General features: G+C 42.5%; 1 protein-coding gene across 3 annotated transcripts in view; it reads left to right on the forward strand.

Moving 5' to 3' along the window:
* Positions 1-18,796, forward strand: part of glsb (glutaminase b) — a 28,480-nt gene that overhangs the window by 4,735 nt on the left and 4,949 nt on the right. For 2 of the 3 annotated variants that reach the window (XR_013452952.1, XM_040201883.2), the window contains exons 2-14: positions 806-902; positions 1,183-1,304; positions 1,429-1,558; positions 2,412-2,491; positions 3,682-3,845; positions 4,562-4,620; positions 8,965-8,997; positions 9,504-9,562; positions 10,426-10,492; positions 10,759-10,809; positions 11,264-11,440; positions 12,125-12,256; positions 13,317-13,409. Coding sequence is in view for 2 of the 3 variants with exons in the window: in XM_040201883.2 (XP_040057817.2) it covers positions 806-902; positions 1,183-1,304; positions 1,429-1,558; positions 2,412-2,491; positions 3,682-3,845; positions 4,562-4,620; positions 8,965-8,997; positions 9,504-9,562; positions 10,426-10,492; positions 10,759-10,809; positions 11,264-11,440; positions 12,125-12,256; positions 13,317-13,409 (1,264 nt within the window). In the remaining variant the exon portion in view is untranslated. Of the gene's footprint in view, positions 1-805; positions 903-1,182; positions 1,305-1,428; positions 1,559-2,411; positions 2,492-3,681; positions 3,846-4,561; positions 4,621-8,964; positions 8,998-9,503; positions 9,563-10,425; positions 10,493-10,758; positions 10,810-11,263; positions 11,441-12,124; positions 12,257-13,316; positions 13,410-14,507; positions 18,264-18,796 lie in introns of those variants that run through there. The other variant, XM_040201884.2, reaches the window with a different exon arrangement.

Here is an 18,796-nt window from a genome sequence, read left to right on the forward strand (position 1 = left end):
GCTCAAGGGGAGATTAATGTACCTCCAGAAGGGTGTCCACCTCCAAAGTGTCGGCTGTTGGTTGAAAACATCTTCTAAGCATTTTGCTCCGGCTGGAGAGAAGCATGCAGCCCACAGGGCTCAAACTCCACTGCCGACGGATCCGCAGTGCTCTCCCTTTGGAAAATATGCAAGACCCCACGATGCACAGTAAAAATTACGAATGAAAAGCAGGCTGTATTTTCTTTTGGAGAGTATTGATTGGGGTGTGTTTTAACAACGCATGCTGTGCAGCTGTATTAAATTTAAATATTGGACTCAGTTCAGCCCTTGGTATCTCCTATAATCAGTAGGACATTATTCTTATCAGGACCAGGCCCTCTATACTAATTTGAGCCCATTTTTGGAACCAGACCAGCTTTGATCTGCCTTTTTATCTCCCAATTTTCCGGTCAAACATAGTTTTACCCATCGGGGAGCATCGGCAACAGGACACATTTGCAAAGGCTTCCACTTGGTTAGCATGTTTCCAGTATAGCCGCTTGAATCCCTCACTAATGTGATGAGACTGTATCAACTGCCACAGATAAGCTCCGTGTTTACACTGGCAGGCCAGGTGGGAAAAGGCTCGATTGAACCTTGTGCTTGAGGGGCCATCCTGTTTCACACCACGCCTTCACTGCGCTGGCACTGTATTTACTCAAATCTACACGACAACAAACTGTGCAGCTGTGCTGCTAACCCCATGTTTTTCACTTCACACTTCAGAGTGCTCCGCCTCATACGTGTGTGTGTGTTTGTGTCTCTCCACCACTTTGCAACGTAGCAGAAGAAATGCGAGCATTCTCCCCAGTCTGGAGGACCTGCTCTTCCACACGGTCGCAGAAGGTCAAGAGACGATTCCTGCCCATAAATTTCTTACAGTAAGTCCTTGAAGTTTAGTTCAGCGTGATGTTTGGGCTGATTCCACATCATTGACGAGTGCAATAACACCAAATTGTGTCAAAATGAAGTTGTTTCTTTTGCATTGGCCCTGAACAGACATGGTAATAAATATGTCTTGAGTGATCCCATAACATGTGCACAGTGACATGAGATATGCAGCTGCAGTGTGTGTATGTATGTATATATATATAATTTCTCATGTCTAAACAGGGTTGTTGTTTCCATTCAGAGGTGTTTCTAAATGCTCTTAAATTCTAGGCGCTTAAAGCCACCGGGCTTCGTAGTGGAGATCCCAGACTGAAGGAATGCATGGACACCCTCAAAGAAACTCTGCGGAACACCCCAGATGGCGTTACGCTGGATAAACACCTCTTCAAGAAGTAGGATACGTCTCGTCTTTTATTCTCTGTACACCAGTCTCAAAAGGCATTTCATGCACAAGCCTTTCCTCCAGTTGCATGCACTCACAATGTTTTAACATGCCATCTGTGGTTTATTCATCAGGTGTGTCCAGAGCAACATTGTCCTGCTCACACAGGCCTTCCGCAAGAAGTTCGTCATCCCAGACTTCCAGTCCTTCACCTCCCATATTGATGAGCTGTATGAGAGTGCCAAAAAACTCACTGGAGGACAGGTGTGTCCTCAGATCCAATACTTTAAAAAAATGTATTTTATTTGTTTGCTTCTGCCAGTGCATCTCCATTAATGTTTTAGCCCACAGAGATTAATCTTCATTAACCATCAGCCTGTTTCAAGTCTGCTTTCAGACGGCATTTGGCAGGTATCAATGGTGTGCATTGCCATCTTACACTTGAAGGAAGCATTTGACCCAGAATGTGTATAAAAAACAAAAATGGCTGTCTGTGCAAGTCCGTTTTCTCTGAGTTATGACAAGTCATTTTGGAATGTTCACACACTTAAAAGGGGAGAGCAGCAGAAATGGTCGGTAAAGACAAATCATGGTGCAATTCTTGTATGAATTGTATGAACCTTCTACTGGAAACTTGCAGCTCTTGTTTGAAAAGCATCTGGTACGAGGGATTCATGATCCCGAGGCCAAAAGAAGGGCCTGGCTGTGTTTGCGGAAATTTTCACCGCGGTCGATTTGATGCTAGCGCTGGGCCCTGACTCTATTTACTCCGATGGCAGGACTTAACATAGACACGGCATATGACCAGCTTCTTTCACTGCAGATTTACCAAAGTAAACTTCTAGACATTCTGAGAAAAAGTGCTAGTTTTCTCATATGCAATATTGTGGATGCAATGAGGCATAGAAACATAATCCTGGAAAATATTGGAAATTATTTGCTGTTCTTTTAGCGGAAGGAGATAAAAGCAAAGTACTTTGTCCTAACTGAGGGAGGATTGTTCCTCTGGGGTCAGCGGATGAGGATATGTGAGTTGTTATTTTGCTTTACCAGTGGTGTTGGCTTTCCGTCGAGGTGGTGCAAGGTGAACCGCTCTCAGGTGCCTTTCTTCTTTCAGGTCGCCGACTACATTCCTCAGCTGGCCAAGTTCAGCCCTGACCTGTGGGCCGTCTCCCTGTGCACAGTCGACGGACAGAGGTGAGACACGAGCCGGCAGAAGCGCCAGAGCGACGCCGGGATGTTTTTAAATGTCTATATGACGTTCCGCTGTTGCAATGCACATGCAGCATGCACAATGTTGTGTTCATTCCCTGTAGGTCACGTAATTACCAAAGTGCACCCAGTGGTCTCAGTGGAATGTGAGGGGCGCTAACAAGCCAGCTGTGATTTATTTTAAGTACAGTAGGTGGTGAAACCATTCATTATGTGTTGTAGTATTAGTAAAACATTTATTATTTTATTACCGTTCAATTAAATCTCTTGTACTTTTACAACATGTTTTAATCTAACTCTTTAAAGTGCTGATTAGGCACAGTATTTATTAGAAAATAACAATAAAAAAAGTTAGGTTTGTTTATTTCTTCTGCTCGCTGTGTACGGAGATCAGAACTGAGCCCATAGCAAGGGCTTGTCATACTGTCATACATACCAGTTCATATAGAAATACCACACCATAGACTCGACCAATCAGCTTTAGTATATTTGAAAGGCGTGTAATAACGCTTCAAAGAAGCATTAATGCAACTTCACTGTCTGTTTATTGCAGGACGTTGTAATATAATATACAGGGGCTTGGTGTTACTGTGTACATTACCTTGTATTACCCAATAAGGCACAACATTTAGAAGGAGAAATAACAGGGTTGTTTTGTTCAGCTTGTTCTCTGATAGGCAGTTGTTCATTTACGAAAGAGCGTATGTGTGGATTATGTTGGTGTAAGAGAGGATGTCATAAAGATAACATGACGCTGAACTGATTGTATTATCACTCCGTCAAGTTTATGGTTTTCCCCGAATTCCGAAAATCATTATGTGAAGTGGCCTCTTTTTAATAAGCATTTACTTAAATATTTGTTTCATTTTGTATTCTCTTCATGTTTCTCATTCTGAATGTGTTGTTTCTATTCACTGAATTGCCTTCATTTTAGAAGAGGGTCCCATTGACATTTAAAAGCTCTTTTCCAGGCCCAAAATAGAAGCATAAAGGCACCAACGGCAAAAAATTGTGAGACTTTTTATTTAAAGCAAACCTCAACACAACAGCAGATTCCATCGGAGTCGTTCTCGTACCAGGACGAGTACAGTCGGTGTTCAGACTCCTAGATCCCGCATTTTGGTCGCAGCTGCTCGGTTCTTCTTGCATAACTCTGTATCTGTTGCCTTCTGCAGGCACACGGTAGGAGACACCAAGGTCCCCTTCTGTCTGCAGTCCTGCGTCAAGCCTCTGAAGTACGCCGTCGCTATCCACGACCACAGCACGGAGTACGTGCACAGCTTCATCGGGAAGGAGCCCAGCGGCCTGCGCTTCAATAAGCTCTTCCTGAACGACGACGGTGAGCGTTTAGTTCTTCTGTCTACGCGCTTATCAGCCTACGCGCAGGGTTGTTCCTCCTGAAACCGTTGCGGTGGAGACCCTTTGCAGTGTCCCGTGCAGTCATTCACAGTCATAGAATCACATCCTGTGTGTCCAAACTGCTGGTGACAACCCGTAATATCAGCCTCTAATTTAAAACTCCTCGGTTTTATTTCATCGCGAAAACCAGACGGTATTGGAGATAATAAAACAATAGGGTGAACTGCACACTTATGCGCAAAATCTTAATCATGAATATTTTGATCAATGATTATTAATCAATATTATTTACTGATTGTAGGAACTGAATATTCCGATTTACAAGCTTCTGCGTTTTACCTTACTACTGTTGCCAAAATGTGTGCTCCTGCTCTCTTTCGTCATCACTGACGCAGGTAAGCGCGAGAGGGTTAACAAGAACTGGAATAGGTGGTTTTAATGTATTCTGTTTTTACAGTGAGGACAAATTTACACACGTTTACGTTTAAGAACGCGCCAAAACCTACAAGCCTCTGAACCCAAACACAATACCAATGATTGAATAGGTTCTGCTTCTAATTCAAGTATCATTTTAGTCAGATGTATTTTATCAGTAGTATCTTGTGTCAATGTGTGCGCTGCCTGTCTCTACACAGAGCCGAGTGTTTACACTCTGATCCTCTGCGGCGCGCTAACGGAGCTCTTGTTGTTTTACAGATAAGCCGCACAACCCCATGGTTAACGCCGGCGCCATTGTTTGTACATCACTGATTAAGGTAAAAGCAATAACACTCGAACCCGCCTCCGTGTGTGTTTTTTACGTGCAGTCTGTTTGTCATTTCCACTTATCCTTCCTGTATAGTGGGTATCAGCGAGCTGCTTCATTAATTACATAAAATGAGGTCAGCACAATTATTGGCAGCAGCATTTCACTTTTTGATCGTGGTCCAATCAACAGACGTTTGTTGACTCAACACACATGTCAGACCTTGTTCTTGTTTGCTGTTCTGTGCTGGTGTTGTTACTTATTCGGTAAACACTAGAGTCCGTTCAGATATTTGGGACTCTTGACTCAGGAATCATTTCGAGGTCACTGCGTTAAGTCCACTTCCATGTGTCTTGTTGTGGTGATTAGGACTTGTCCTAATCCTTCCTGAAGGCACATAGCACACAAAAACACACACACACACACACACACACACGCAAAACAAAGACACACTGTTTGGCCCTGCTGTAAATAACCTGGAGGGAGAACTAGTCAAATGCAGGTGCATGCAAACCAGCCCCGCGCTGCAATGACCCCTCACCTGCCACACCTGCTCCATCTAGTCAGCGAGGTTCAGTGTTCCACTTTCTCCTCGGTGGCTCTGAGTGAAGACAGTCAGGAAAACGCTAACCCACCGACTCACAGATTCACGCGTAGCAAAGCAGATATTAAACCTGGCCTGAAGGGTGCCTTTGGTAGTTTATAAAATCATTTTCCAATGCTATTGTGTCTGAGTCACTAAAGTGTACCACAGTTTTATGAGATTGGTCCGGTATTGAGGGAGCACATAGGAGATGGCGGACGCTAAATGGTCTTCCACTAAAAGTGCTTGTTGTTGGCCACGGCTCAGATTGTCAACATAAGTATCTTTAGCATCATAGAAAGGTCCCCACATAGGAATAAATGCCTGTCTATTTGTGATTGGGACTGTGTTCTCTCTCTATGCTGGACTCATTTCCAAAACTGTATTGGTCTCTTCGGGTCAGAGTTGAAACATATTTAAGTTAACCTTGAAACACCAGCCTAGTTCATTCATTTTGATAATTTACCTCCTTACAGCTGTTAATGTTCTCAGGTTTGCTCTTGAACTCTTTAACCCAACCCGCCACTCTTTGAATAGATAATGCTGGCAGTGAATTATTAGCGCTCTTATGGACACACATTCGTAGAACAGCTGTCTATCAATACCTTCTTTAGAATGCAAGATTCAATCAAAGACATTTGATGTTTTTTTTGCTGCATTGAATTATATTGTTCTGTTAATTGCTTCAAACCTCTCAATGCCAATGACTTGTATTTGACTTTAGCTTCTTCTTGAGACGGCCTGATGTTATGTCAAACTTTGGTGTGCTGTCAAGCCTAGGGATGGGATTATTACTGTTTGGTTGTTTTGGGAGGGAGGAAGCAATCTAGAGAGGGATTTTGAATGAAATCCTTCACAGGGGTTAAACTGTGGAAGATTCCAAAATCCTCCACTATGTTCGACGTGGCATGCTGCAGCATGTGGCCTGTTTGAACTTGATGTGATTTTGGAACTGGGATACTCGCAGGGTGTGCGACCTGTGTATTTTCAGTGTCCACACATAAAATCACAATTTCCATTTTTTGTTATTTTTTGGCACCTGTGCTTGTAGCCCATTATCATCATGCAAACACAACCCTAGTCAACGTAGATGTTGTTTACCTGTTGCTCCTCACCAGATAGTTTATGTTGACAGGTGAATCCTTCCGGCACGGCGTTTATTTCCATGAAATAATGTGCTGGTGTTTTGCCGTGACAGGTAACCATCACGAGGCCACTTGAGCTGAGAGGATCTGTGGTGTTCGATTCAAATAGGTGGAATACGTTTTTTTCTTTCTTAATCCCAATAACTGAGGTATATTATGTATTTAAAACAAATATTAAAACACCTTCACAGTAAGGTTTTATACAATGGCATGTTTTTTATAAAATCGGCTTCATTAAAAGTTTATTATAAGCAAACTACAGAACATTTATCTTCATTGGGCAGAAGGTTAATGAATATTATTCCGTATCAAATAGAGACACCATAAACTCATGTCCACACTGTTTGCTGAGCTAACAAATCAATTTAGAATTAGGGTAATGTTTTAAAATAAACTTACAATTTTGCATCAATGGGTTTACCTGCTGATGGCCGTGCGCGAGATGGCAGGTTGGGTTGGCTTCCCTTTTCAGAGCAGAAGGTTGCCATCTAAATAACATTGTCATTGAACTTCTTTTTTTGGGGCCGTCAAATCCCAAATGTTGCCATCTATCACAGTTATAGTTTTCTTCGAGGCTGACTCTGCAACGTCCTGTCTCGTCAACCTCAAAAAAACATTTCTATTACACAAACACGCCGTGCGGCCGTTCCCCTCACGGACAAACAAACACTTCCATGGCTCCATTCAGCAGTTTATAAACACATTGTTAATCGCGTTGTCATAGTGCTTTTTAATAATGTAGTGTAATTAGTTGGGTTCAATTCAGTGATGCATAATTTGCCAACGCCTCTGGTTTACCCACAATTAATCCGAGCAGAAGGTTGACAAACTCAAACTCGTAGACCAGACTGGCACACCTGGAATCTGGGACCTCTAGTTCTAATCCATGCCTCCCTCTGAGTAAATTTAAAGCAGCGCAATACAATGTGCGCTTTAGTATTCCTGGGTGTGTTTTTGATCCTTGCATAGAGCCAAGTTGGACGTTTGCTTCTGCTTCAGTCCTCATGCTGAACAAGCCGAACACGCCCTTGATCTCATCAACTCACACTGAAGGAATGCATATAAAATGTTGAGCTACTTATAAAACATTGCTGGCATTGGTGTGAGCAGATCAAAACTGGGCCAAGATGAAGCAGAAGAACATCCCGTCCATTCCCAGAAGTCCACTGTCTTACTTTATTCTTCTGGTGTCACATAGTCCAGTACGCTCCTCCGTACATGTGCTACTCAGGATCCTCACAGTAGCTGAACTCCTTACAAACGAGTTTCCACCAGTTCCTCATTAATTCATGCTGCAGTTTGACAGCTTCTCCTCCATCACTCATGAAACCCGTTAAACTGACTTCTAGATGAAGAGAACCTCACGTATGATGATACATCATACGTCCACATCTGTTCACCATTGTCATTAGTGTCTCAATGTGTTTTTCATGTTTCTTTCTACCCTGAAGCACGAATGTGAAGCCGGTGATCAGGTTGTAGCTTTAACCCCGGTGGGAAACTGTGGGATGGTTGCCGTGGCAGAATACCCCAAACTGTTGTTACATGGTCCTTGAAGGCTACATATTGTTGCTGTTTTTGTATGTTGTTGCATATTTTCCAGAACTGTGGGAAATAATGACTGCTGCTGCAGGTCAAATGACGTTGGTAATTTTTTCTTCCTTTTCCATATTTATCTCCTCGCACTTTCCCAACCCCCCCCCCCCCCCTTCTCTCTTTCCCCCCCCCAATCAGCTGTGTAGAAACCCCATTTAGTGACTTTTTAACACCTCCATCCGTGTCAATAACTGTTTCTCCTGCACAGTAAAGTGTAGAAAAAAGAAAAAAAAATCACACATGAAGCATTTGCATTTTTAAATGTAGTTGATCTTTTCACACCATCATACATTGTTTAGTATTTTGGATAGAGGAAACTAATGCTATAGTACTTTAAAGGTGCATGTTTTCCATATAAATATATATATTGTTTTTGTGTGTTTTCTTTGGTGTAATAGGTAGCATCAATGAGCATGCAAAATGTACACTGAGCTGCAGTACAAGTTGTGAATTTAATCCTCAGAGGACCAGAAGACCATTTGTCCCATCGTTGCCTCCCTCACTTTTGGCCGACAGGCTCTTTACACATGTTGACCTACAGTAGACGCACATCTCAAACACACCCGCATTACGGTGACCCGTAGTACAAACTTTCCTTCATACACCCATGTGACTTATATGTAAAACACACACACACACACAGTCAGCTGCTTGAGTCGTTTTTAGACGTGAAATAATAATTCATAATTCATAATAATCAAGTGAGACATGTTTTTCTATAACTGGCTAAGCTCAGTTAATGCACATGTCAACTAAACGTCCCTTTAAGACAAAAAAAGGCCTCTTTGTAACTTATTTGCAAGCTAATCGTATTGATATTTTGTTCCTACCTGTTTAATTCTTGGCTATGCTCATGTGATTTTTACATTTTGTTTGTAATAAAAATCTTTCCATGTCTTTTCTAATTCCGTAGTTTGAGATTGTCAGCATTATCATTTTAGAATAATCTTTCTGAAGTTGTGCTTGTCCTGTGCTTCATCCCTTGGTGAGTGAACTGTACTAACGGCTTCTTCGTTTGCTCTCCCCTCAGCAAGGCGCAAGCAACGCTGAGCGATTTGACTATGTAAGTATGAGAGGTCAAACATTGAACACTTGTGGAGGGAACCGTGTGTAGATGCGTAGGCTCTCTCTTTATACCAGAGACCAAAGTTACCAAATAATGATTTTTACAGTTACTAAATAAACGACGTGGAAGTCGAGGTGAACCTAAAGACAAAATGTGATTGCTCACATTCCTCATGTGGCCAGAAACACAACTTCAAATCCAAACTTTGTTCTGTAACTGCTCAATGTGTAAATAAGCAGCAATAAAGAAGTTTGCCACATCGACCGTAAAGATTATGTGTCAGTGTTTGCAATTTAATTCTTTGACCCAGAATATCAATAGATGTCTGTTTATGGTGAGATACCTCAAGGATGATGCCTAAAGAATCAAACTACTAACCACCCAATATGTTAACTGTGCCACTATATATAGTACTTACTATATGACATTTGTAAATTGTATGGAATTCAACCACAAACCATTGAGCACTGTTATTCATTATTTCCCCCTACTTTCCCTACTAGGTCATGAACTTTCTGAAAAAGATGGCGGGAAACGAGTATGTGGGTTTCAGCAATGCCACGTAAGTCCTTCCAAATCCTAAGTTGATGCTGATAAAATGATGAAGTCTACACTCAGTGTTCAAACTATGAGGCACATCCCAGCAGGAGTCCTTAATCAGCTGTTGGATGACGAGCTCTAAAACGCAATTGGCCCTGCTGATGGTTTAACAACCGGGAACCTGAATCCGTGGCTTCTGGAACGCACCACGGAAAACAAGCAACGCTTATCAACAGCGTTGTAAACGATGCTGAACGATGCTGAACGAACGCAAATGAATGGCTCCTACTTTCCCCTTCGCTCAGGCCACGCCCAATATTTTACCTGCGGCTCGGTTCTGATGTCAACTGCATTCCTGTAAAGTGTTTGCATGGTTGCTATGTTGCTCTATGATGTTATTGTGTTTACAAAATATGCCAACAGAAATACAAACAGCTGGCAAAGTATGCAAAGACCTTTCCAACCATAATATAGAAGTAATAATGACGGGGGTATTAATGTTTTAATGCTAAGGACTTTTACCTCAGTGTAAGTGCAATTAATAAATTGGTCAGGCTTTGACCCTCATTACTCAGACAGTAGAGGTTATGTGTTGTATTGGTGGACTTTATTGGGATCGGAATGGACACTCGTAGAGATTATGTTTCTTGACGACACCACGTGTTCAGAAAAAGGCCACACGCTGGTGTTCTCATGTTTCAGCCTCATCGTCCCACGTGAGCATGAGAGCTCTTGTTGTTGTACTGTACACACGAGGCGAGGGGGAAGTGGCATTTCAACACACCAGTGCAAACACACGCGCGCACACACACACACACACACACACACGAAGGCAAATATTTCCTTCCTCTGAGTAATGTGAGCTCTGTGCTCTGTGTGTGACAGATTCCAGTCGGAGCGTGAGTCAGGAGACAGGAACTTTGCCATCGGCTACTACCTGAAGGAAAAAAAGGTTTGAGCATGCATGAGTCATACGGCTCTGCTGGTTTTGTTTGCCATTTCTGTGCCTTACAAAGTTCAAAAGCTGCAACTAGGAATGACACAAAATTAAAGTAGGGTGGTGGGGAAATTACTGCCAAAAGCCCATCAATTGCTCATAATAGGTTTAGTTTACGTTTTCCTCTGGAAGGAGCTGGATTCTGGTGACCCTTTAGTAAATGAGTACTTTACTTCTTCTGTGTGCTCCTCTTGTTCTAACCTCTCTGTGTTGCTCTGCAGTGTTTCCCAGAGGGGACGGACATGACATCTGTACTGGACTTCTACTTTCAAGTGAGTCTAGCAGTGATTTATTCATTTTTCTTGCTTCTGTTTTTCAGTAATCCGTGTTCTACTCACCTGTGTTTTATATATACAGAATATTGTTGTCTGGCTTTTTGCTGCTCGATCCACTTTCTTCTTCTCCACCAATGTGGTTCACATTTCCCAGTATTCCTATCAAAGTCACTTTGTTTTCCATTATACTCCCCTCCCTACGTTATGCATTGAGTTTCTCGTCTCGGTGCAGTTTTCAAGGCGCATCTGTCGCTCGGTGTCTCAACCAGGCAACAGAATGAGTGTGTTCTTGTCACCTCCACCACCACTGCACTGTGATGCTCCATCTTCCCCTCTCTTTTCTCCCCTCCCCCCACCGCCGTGTTTCCATTCGGCCGCCGTGACGTGAGACCCGCCGTGCACAGATGTGATCGAGACGTGATACAAGTTGTCCTTTTGTGTGAACCTCCAGCTGTGTTCCATTGAGGTGACCTGCGAGAGCGCCAGTGTCATGGCGGCCACCCTGGCAAACGGCGGCATCTGCCCGATCTCGGGCGAGCGCGTGCTGAGCCCCGAGGCGGTGAGGAACACCCTGAGTCTGATGCACTCCTGCGGCATGTACGACTTCTCTGGACAGTTTGCTTTCCATGTAAGTAAATCGGCACGAATCACAAGCTCGTGACATTTTCTGGTTTTCACTTTGCTTCGAAGCGGCAGTTGACGAACGGACGGGTGCCGTTTTGTCAGGGTTTTTGTCCACGTCATGTTTACAGCCTGTGAGTCCCACTCAGAGGCTACAAATAAATGTCAAGTTCTGTGTCATTTGGTACTTGTGATCTACTAAATTCAGTTTTCTTCACCAATACTGAAACAATTTGCAATAGATGTCATATCACACATGGACTGACTGAGCTGAGGTGTTTGTGGCAACATGCTGCTCAGTGCAGGAAAACGTAGAGAAGGAGCTATTTGTGAAAATATTCAGTTTTTCATGAAGCTGTAGGTTTTTGGCAGCGAGTCACTAACTCAAGTTTCACCGAGGCGAAAATCTAATCCCCAATAATTCTGTCTTTTTTGCATATTCTGTTTGAGTTGGTGATTGCCATTGTTTAATTGATGGAATATTAAAATAAATGTTGACCTAAAATCGTACATTTTCCCAAAACGCCTTGGGTACAATGTCACGGTAGACTGATTCATCCAACCCATGAATTATTGAGTGTGTTGACTCGTTCTTTGCTGACTTTCCTCTTTCGGCGTCGTGCCGTGCCATGTTGCGACTGTAAATACACACCGATGATCTTCTGTTACGTAACCGTCCTCCCTGTTGTAGGTCGGTCTGCCAGCCAAGTCTGGAGTAGCGGGGGGGATCCTGCTGGTTGTACCCAACGTGATGGGCATCATGTGCTGGTCACCTCCACTAGACAAGCTGGGCAACTCAGTCCGAGGAATACAGTTCTGCACGGTACGTGATGTCCGGCATTAGGAGAGCAGATCACGGCACGCCTGTGTGCTTAGAATGCATACGGTGCAAGAAATAACTGCGTCACTAGTTTTTACACTGGCAGGTCCATAGGAGAACACCTGTGGTTGACAATGGAGACTTCCCTCGCATTCACAGGAACTTCATTTAAAACGTTTGGTTACATAGAGCTTCATCAGGTGCTTCACGAGCCAATAGGGGCGTGTCGTAAATAGGTTGACAGATATTGAGTCACACTTAACAAATGACAACCCTCAAAAAGGAATTCTATTCCTCACATCATGGCACCAAGGGCCCACAATACAACCATGAAGACATCCACATAATCACATACGGAAAGAGTATTATGATCTGGATGGAAATGCACAACATACAGAAGAAAAGCTGCCAAAGTAGTGAGTATATTTAAAATGTATCATTTCAAAAGCTTCACAAAAACATTTTCAAGAGCCTGTCTCTAGACGAGTAAGTAAAATAAATGGGATTAGAGAGAAAACATAAATAGGCCTCCATCACGAAGCTCCTGGAGATAAAGACAATCATAAAAAGATCATGTGATAAAATACATGTAACCTGTTTGAGATGGAGTACAAAACAAACATACCAGGGCAAAGAAAGAAACATCACAGCATATTTTACGAGTTGAAAGTGTTTTGTTTGTATCCATCCTGAACAGAGCTGATGATGTTTCATACTCCGTGCAGTCAGATTATACTTTGCATTTTATAGTGATTGGGCTACAGGGAATGATTGTTTGTAAACACAAGTTGTATTGTATGCAGGAGAGTGATGATTCCACCTGGCTGACATACTTTCAGAGTAACCAAAGCTGTTTAATAAGTAAATAATGCTTGATTAATGATTAGCTAGAGGCCAGTCACAGATACAGATCTCAGTAAGCGCCGCACGCAAGAATAAGCTTATACCGCAAATACAATCAGATTCCAGCTCATTTGTTTTTTTCCTCCAATGTATTTACTGAAATCATTTGCTTTTCAACCTCCGGGCACATCTGATGTTTGTATCTGCCTTTTCATTCCAGGACCTCGTGGAGCTTTTCAACTTCCACAACTACGACAACTTGAGGCACTTTACCAAAAAGCACGACCCGCGCAGAGAAGGAGGGGACCAGCGGGTAAGGACAAACAGCATCATGTTGTGAGGAACAAACCATCCCAAACCGGCACCCATTTCCCTCATCCAACACACTGGCCTGATCACTATCTCTCCAAGAATGCGGGTGACGCTGAGGCTACTCTAGTGCAGATGTAACAGCTGATATGGGCCGTTGGCTAACATGTAGATCTCCATGACTGCACCGTGAGCGAGAACAACAAACTAAACAGGATAACCCTGGTCCTCTTTCTTTCTTTCTTTCGTCTTTGGCAGCTCTGTCTCTTATGGAGATCGCTGCTAGGTGCCTCTAGCTAAAGGGCCCAACGCCAGGCCGAAGCATCCGGAATAGATTTTTTTATTTATGTTTTTGAATGTACCCTCACAGTGTGCGTCTCTGTGTGGGCACTTAGAATATATATAAAACTCATCAGCAACTATTACAAGAGAGACGTTACTCGGCCAACGTGTCAGTAATTGATCCGCCCCACGGGACTTGTGTTGTGTAGGCAACGCGTGGGCATATCGCCTCCGGTAAATATCTATATATAATATAATATAAAAAATCGGTAAATATTGACTCGGATAGCTGGTAGATACCATTCATTTAATAAATAACCGTTCAGTTTTATTTTACAAAGTGAGGAAAGCAACGTATGAGTCCAACCTGCCATTTATTACAAACGTGCCCTTTTCAAATCAAATACATGTAAAACACTAATGGCTTTGCAGCAATGTGATTTCAGTGAGGTAACGGCCCTTTCCTCTTTTTAATATATCGATTGCACTGAAACAGAAAATAAACCGTTAAATAGTTTGAAACTTTTATTAAATTTATAAGATTCCGGCCGTCATTCTGGTGGTGGTTGCTGAGCCCCAGTCGAAGGATATTTGCCTCCCGGGCGTGAGACCTTGCAGGGAGGCCTGCACCCATGAAACACCAAAGTGGGACCGCCTTAGAGCCTGCTGTTCTCAAAGCAAAGTGAATGAACTGGTTTTTCTGAAGATGTTTCAGCAAACCACAAGCCACTTAGACACCACACACACACACACACACATACACAAGCGCACACACACGAAAGGAGCGACACTAATTTGTTATTCATGTCGGTTGAAACAGCAGTTCTCCTTCGGACCTATGGATTACGAGAGCCTCCAGCAAGAGCTGGCTCTGAAAGCCCCCCTTTGGAAAAAGGTGTCCCCCACCGAGTCGCACCTGGACAGCTCCACCACTGTAGTCTATAGGATGGACAATGTCACCGAGAGAAATTAAGCAAAAGAGGAAGGGATACCCCACCTCGACACATCACCTCCGCCTTTCCTCACCCTCCAACTTACGTAGAAGAGTATTTATTGGCTGAGAAGTAGTTGGTGTGTGCGGGAAAGGAGGGGGAGGTTTTTTGTCTGTTTGTCGGTTAAAAATGCAATGCGTTGCTGTTTCATTTTGCTATAATTTCCAAATGAACTCTAAAGCCTCCACCTGCTTGGTGTGTGTGTGTCTGTGTGTGTGTATGTGTGCAGGTTGTGCTGTTGTTTTGGTGCTATTATAGCAGTACACGATGGAAGTATCAGTACGACAGAATGCAGGTATTTGTTCCTGATTATTTGTTGGAAGTGTTTGGCGATATGAGATTATTGTTGACAGCAGTGAAGGGCTGTCAACAATAATACATAATGTCGTTTTCTCCTATTTCTTCAGGACCCTTGAAGGGATTTAAATATTGCAATAATTTTTGTTGTCCTAATTTAACATAGTGGACTGAAATTAACCCATAAAGTGCGAGCTTATCTGTCACTTACCTTAGACACAGTCAAAGAACCAAAGAGCGTGTGATTCTCTTTTGTAGTTGAATTTTAAAGTACATGTTCCTGCACAACATACAAGCACTTGTGACATGCATTGTGCTTGTCTATAGACATCTGGACTCCAATAAATACAAACATTTCTGATAAGCGAATTGGAGCAACCCCCCCATTGAAGCCCTTTGTATGCAGCAGATTTTTACTGAGCATTTGTATGTGTTCATCCATTTGAATGACAATTAGCAGCAGCTGCGCCTCACGTTTAAAAAAGGAAAAGAATGACGGAATAGACGTTAAGTAATTAAACACTTGCAGTTAAACCTGCAGTTTTTAGTTTTTGTGATCATATGATGGAGATATGATCAAACGTTTTCTCAGGAGAGCGGTGACACGACTACGGCCCCGAGATGTTGACAACTCCACGGAGACTCGTCCAACTTGTCCTCAGGATTGCTTCTCGCAGGGTTTCTGCATCCTAGTGAGCTGCTGATTAGTTTAGATGGTGTGTGTGTCTTTGTCAGTGTTAGTAGGTATCAGTATGAAGTTAGCAGAGGGATAGCGTGCGTTGGTTGCAGTGGCCTCCCTGTTAATCCCCTCTTTGCCGTCGGATTGGTTCATCGTCTCTCATGTCTGCTGCTTTCTCCGGACCGGCCCACGGCGATGTGTCCAAACGCGACGGCTCGGTCTAGAAACTGCGTCGCTTCTCTGTGGAATCTGCAGCATTGCAGATTTAAAAATGAAACAATGGGTGATATGATTAATGGTTTTAAAGCTTTTTATTAGTTCTCTTTTCTTGGGATAATACGCCTTGAGGAGGAGAGAGGACTTGGAACTGCAATATCAATTCGATGTATCAAATTGAGACGAGTGCAGAAATGTTTATCCATGTGAACCAAAAAGTGTATTTTGAGTTTCCGTATGCAAACACACACACACACACACACACAGCAGGTGTTCTGTATTCATGGGTCAGGTTCTCAAAGTGTTACTCTTCCAGCAGGCTAGTTCGTTATCAAAACACCTCTCCGTATATAGATACTGTTCCTGTGAATGCACATAGTGGCGGGTGTATGTAGCGCTTTTCAACAGATACAATACACTTCCAACGTTCCAAACCTGCGACACTGTCTCCTCCAGGAAATATAAATACTTGCACATGAATGTTACGTTAGAAGCTGCCTATACTGTGACTGTAGTGTTTGGGGTTCATCTGTTTATTGTTCAATCATTGTTAAAACTGTAGTGGTGTGTTTGAATAGAGAGAAGGCTGCTTGAGCCAATGATAAGTCATGTGATAACTTTATTTGTCTCTTTTGTTTCTCTCATGTCATGGACTTCTGTTAACATACCTGCTGTTTTCATGTTTCTGCTCATTGTTGTGTGTAGGTACAAAGTATTCAAACGCCTGTGTCATCAGTAATGCTTTTTGGAAATCTTTTCTACTGGAAGCAAGAAGTAGAACTGGTTCATACTTTTAATGATTTCACCCACTGACTTTGTTACTTTCAGCTAAAGGTCCTGAAATAATTGAAAAGTTCTTCTGTTTGTGTTTTTCGAAGTTATAATCCTCCAAACTGACACCGAATTCTTCTGTTAGAACCAATACATGTATTTGACCTCATTAGTTGCCTCTCTATGAAGCAAGTAGTTTTGTCAGTCCGCCATTAGATTTGAAAATATGTGCACATGCACACCGTGTTCTCAGCGATGGCGTCTTGCATGTGCAGTATGATTTTAGGAAGACAAGCGGCTGGCACGTGCACACGTTGCACGTCACTCCTGTGCACATGTCTTTTAACGTATGATAAAAGATTTTTGTAAGAACTAGTTGTTCCTGATGTTTCCGTCAGTTGGTGGATCGATATGGTTTATAACATGAAATGTACAAATACGGTATGAATGTGGGCAGGATCGGAAGCTCTGATGTAGGTGTGCTTTTTCCCAGTAGTCCTGAGTACGCCGTCTCACCTCAGATGTGGTCGGGTTCCAAGAGTAGCTCTCGTTTCAGTCCCAGCCTTCTTTCTCTTTGGTTTGTTGTGGACAAAGAGTCCGTCGTTTGTCTTTCCTGTGTGAGAGTGCAGGGAATCGGTAAACACAGTGCAGAGCTTTTCTCTTTGTTGGCTGCTACACTACTGGGTCATCGGTGGAGCATCTCAAACACAGTGTCTACATGTCTAGGAGACCTGACCAGGAGGGATTTAACCTTACTGCGAGCAATCAAAGACGTCCGATCTTTGAATTGGAAAATGAGACCGATGAGCACAGGGTTGATTTGCACAAGGACCTGTCACACTTTTAGGTTGGAAACTGGCAACCTTTCTCTCACTCCTCATTATTTCTCCTGACTATTATTCTGTACAATGGAACTCCTGATGGGGATTTTGAATATGAAATCAATTTCCATGGAAATCATCAGAATTTTATGTATTTTTCCTGGTGTTCATTTTTTTTTCTGTGAATTCTCAGCATGCATGCATATTTTTGTATTATTTAATAAATATGTTTTCAATCCCATATAATCGATATGTCTGAAATTCACTTGATTACCTTCCATATGTCTTTATTTATGTCTGGGACGTGGGATTTGCGTATGCATTTGTAAACTACCATTAGATTTTTAGATCGGTGACTTTGGAATTGTGCGGTTCTCTCGTGTTATTGTCAGGTATCAGATTATTTTGAATACACAATCGGAAAAAGTGGATTTGACCTTTTTTAATTCTTAAAAATAAGACAAAAAGTATGTTATGTCTGACAAATGGGTTGTAAAATCCCCAAAAGTGAACGTGTCCGAACGCACAGTAGATGAAGCAAAGCACTTCCAAGCTCACCAGCCTCACTTTCCTTTGTTTGGATTTTTTTTCTTCCCACATGGTTGTAATTCTGTATGTAAAGTCTCCATAATCTTCATCAGCCCTGTCTGCTTTTAGTAGATGGCAGTAAAACATGAACTGGTCTTTCTCCACTACTCCAAACAAATACATCTGTGTCTATGACAGTGGGTGTTAAGAAGGTTTTTAGCATTGCTGTCCATTGTATAAAATTAAATAAAGTACTATTATATATCATCTAATTTCTCTGCGCCTGTAAGCGTTCTTTAATAACAACCATCTATGTGTCCATTAAGCATCAGGTTTATTATTTAAGTTTGGTCAGCGGTACCAGGAACAAATGAAATCCAAAGACTGCTGTGTGTCACATAGAAACATGGGTTTTGCTCTTTGCTCTTAAAAAGATTTAAATCTTTCTGACTGCAATGTGGGGTCATGTCAAAAAAGACAGCTGACGAAACATAATTACTCATGTGTTTTTCACCTTGCATATTGATTCCCTGAACAGAAAAGGCTATTTCTGCCGCTCAACGGGCCCCATGTCATTCCCCATTGGTACATATTACACCCAAAGGAGTCGCTTAAACAGTCGATTCTTTTAGATGTTCCTACAATTTTTGCTTTTACATGCAAATTATTGTAAAAAGCATCACAGCAACATGTTTTATTGCACTGGCCATAAGCTAGCTCAGTGTTTCCCAGAGTGGCGGTCAGTCCCCCACATCGGGTCGCAAGACAACCAAAGCGATTTAGGATGCAGCAAAAACGAAGCTCT

The sequence above is a fragment of the Gasterosteus aculeatus genome, chromosome 16 (genome assembly GCF_964276395.1).
Source record: "Gasterosteus aculeatus chromosome 16, fGasAcu3.hap1.1, whole genome shotgun sequence".
NCBI classification, from domain to species: Eukaryota; Metazoa; Chordata; class Actinopteri; order Perciformes; family Gasterosteidae; genus Gasterosteus; species Gasterosteus aculeatus.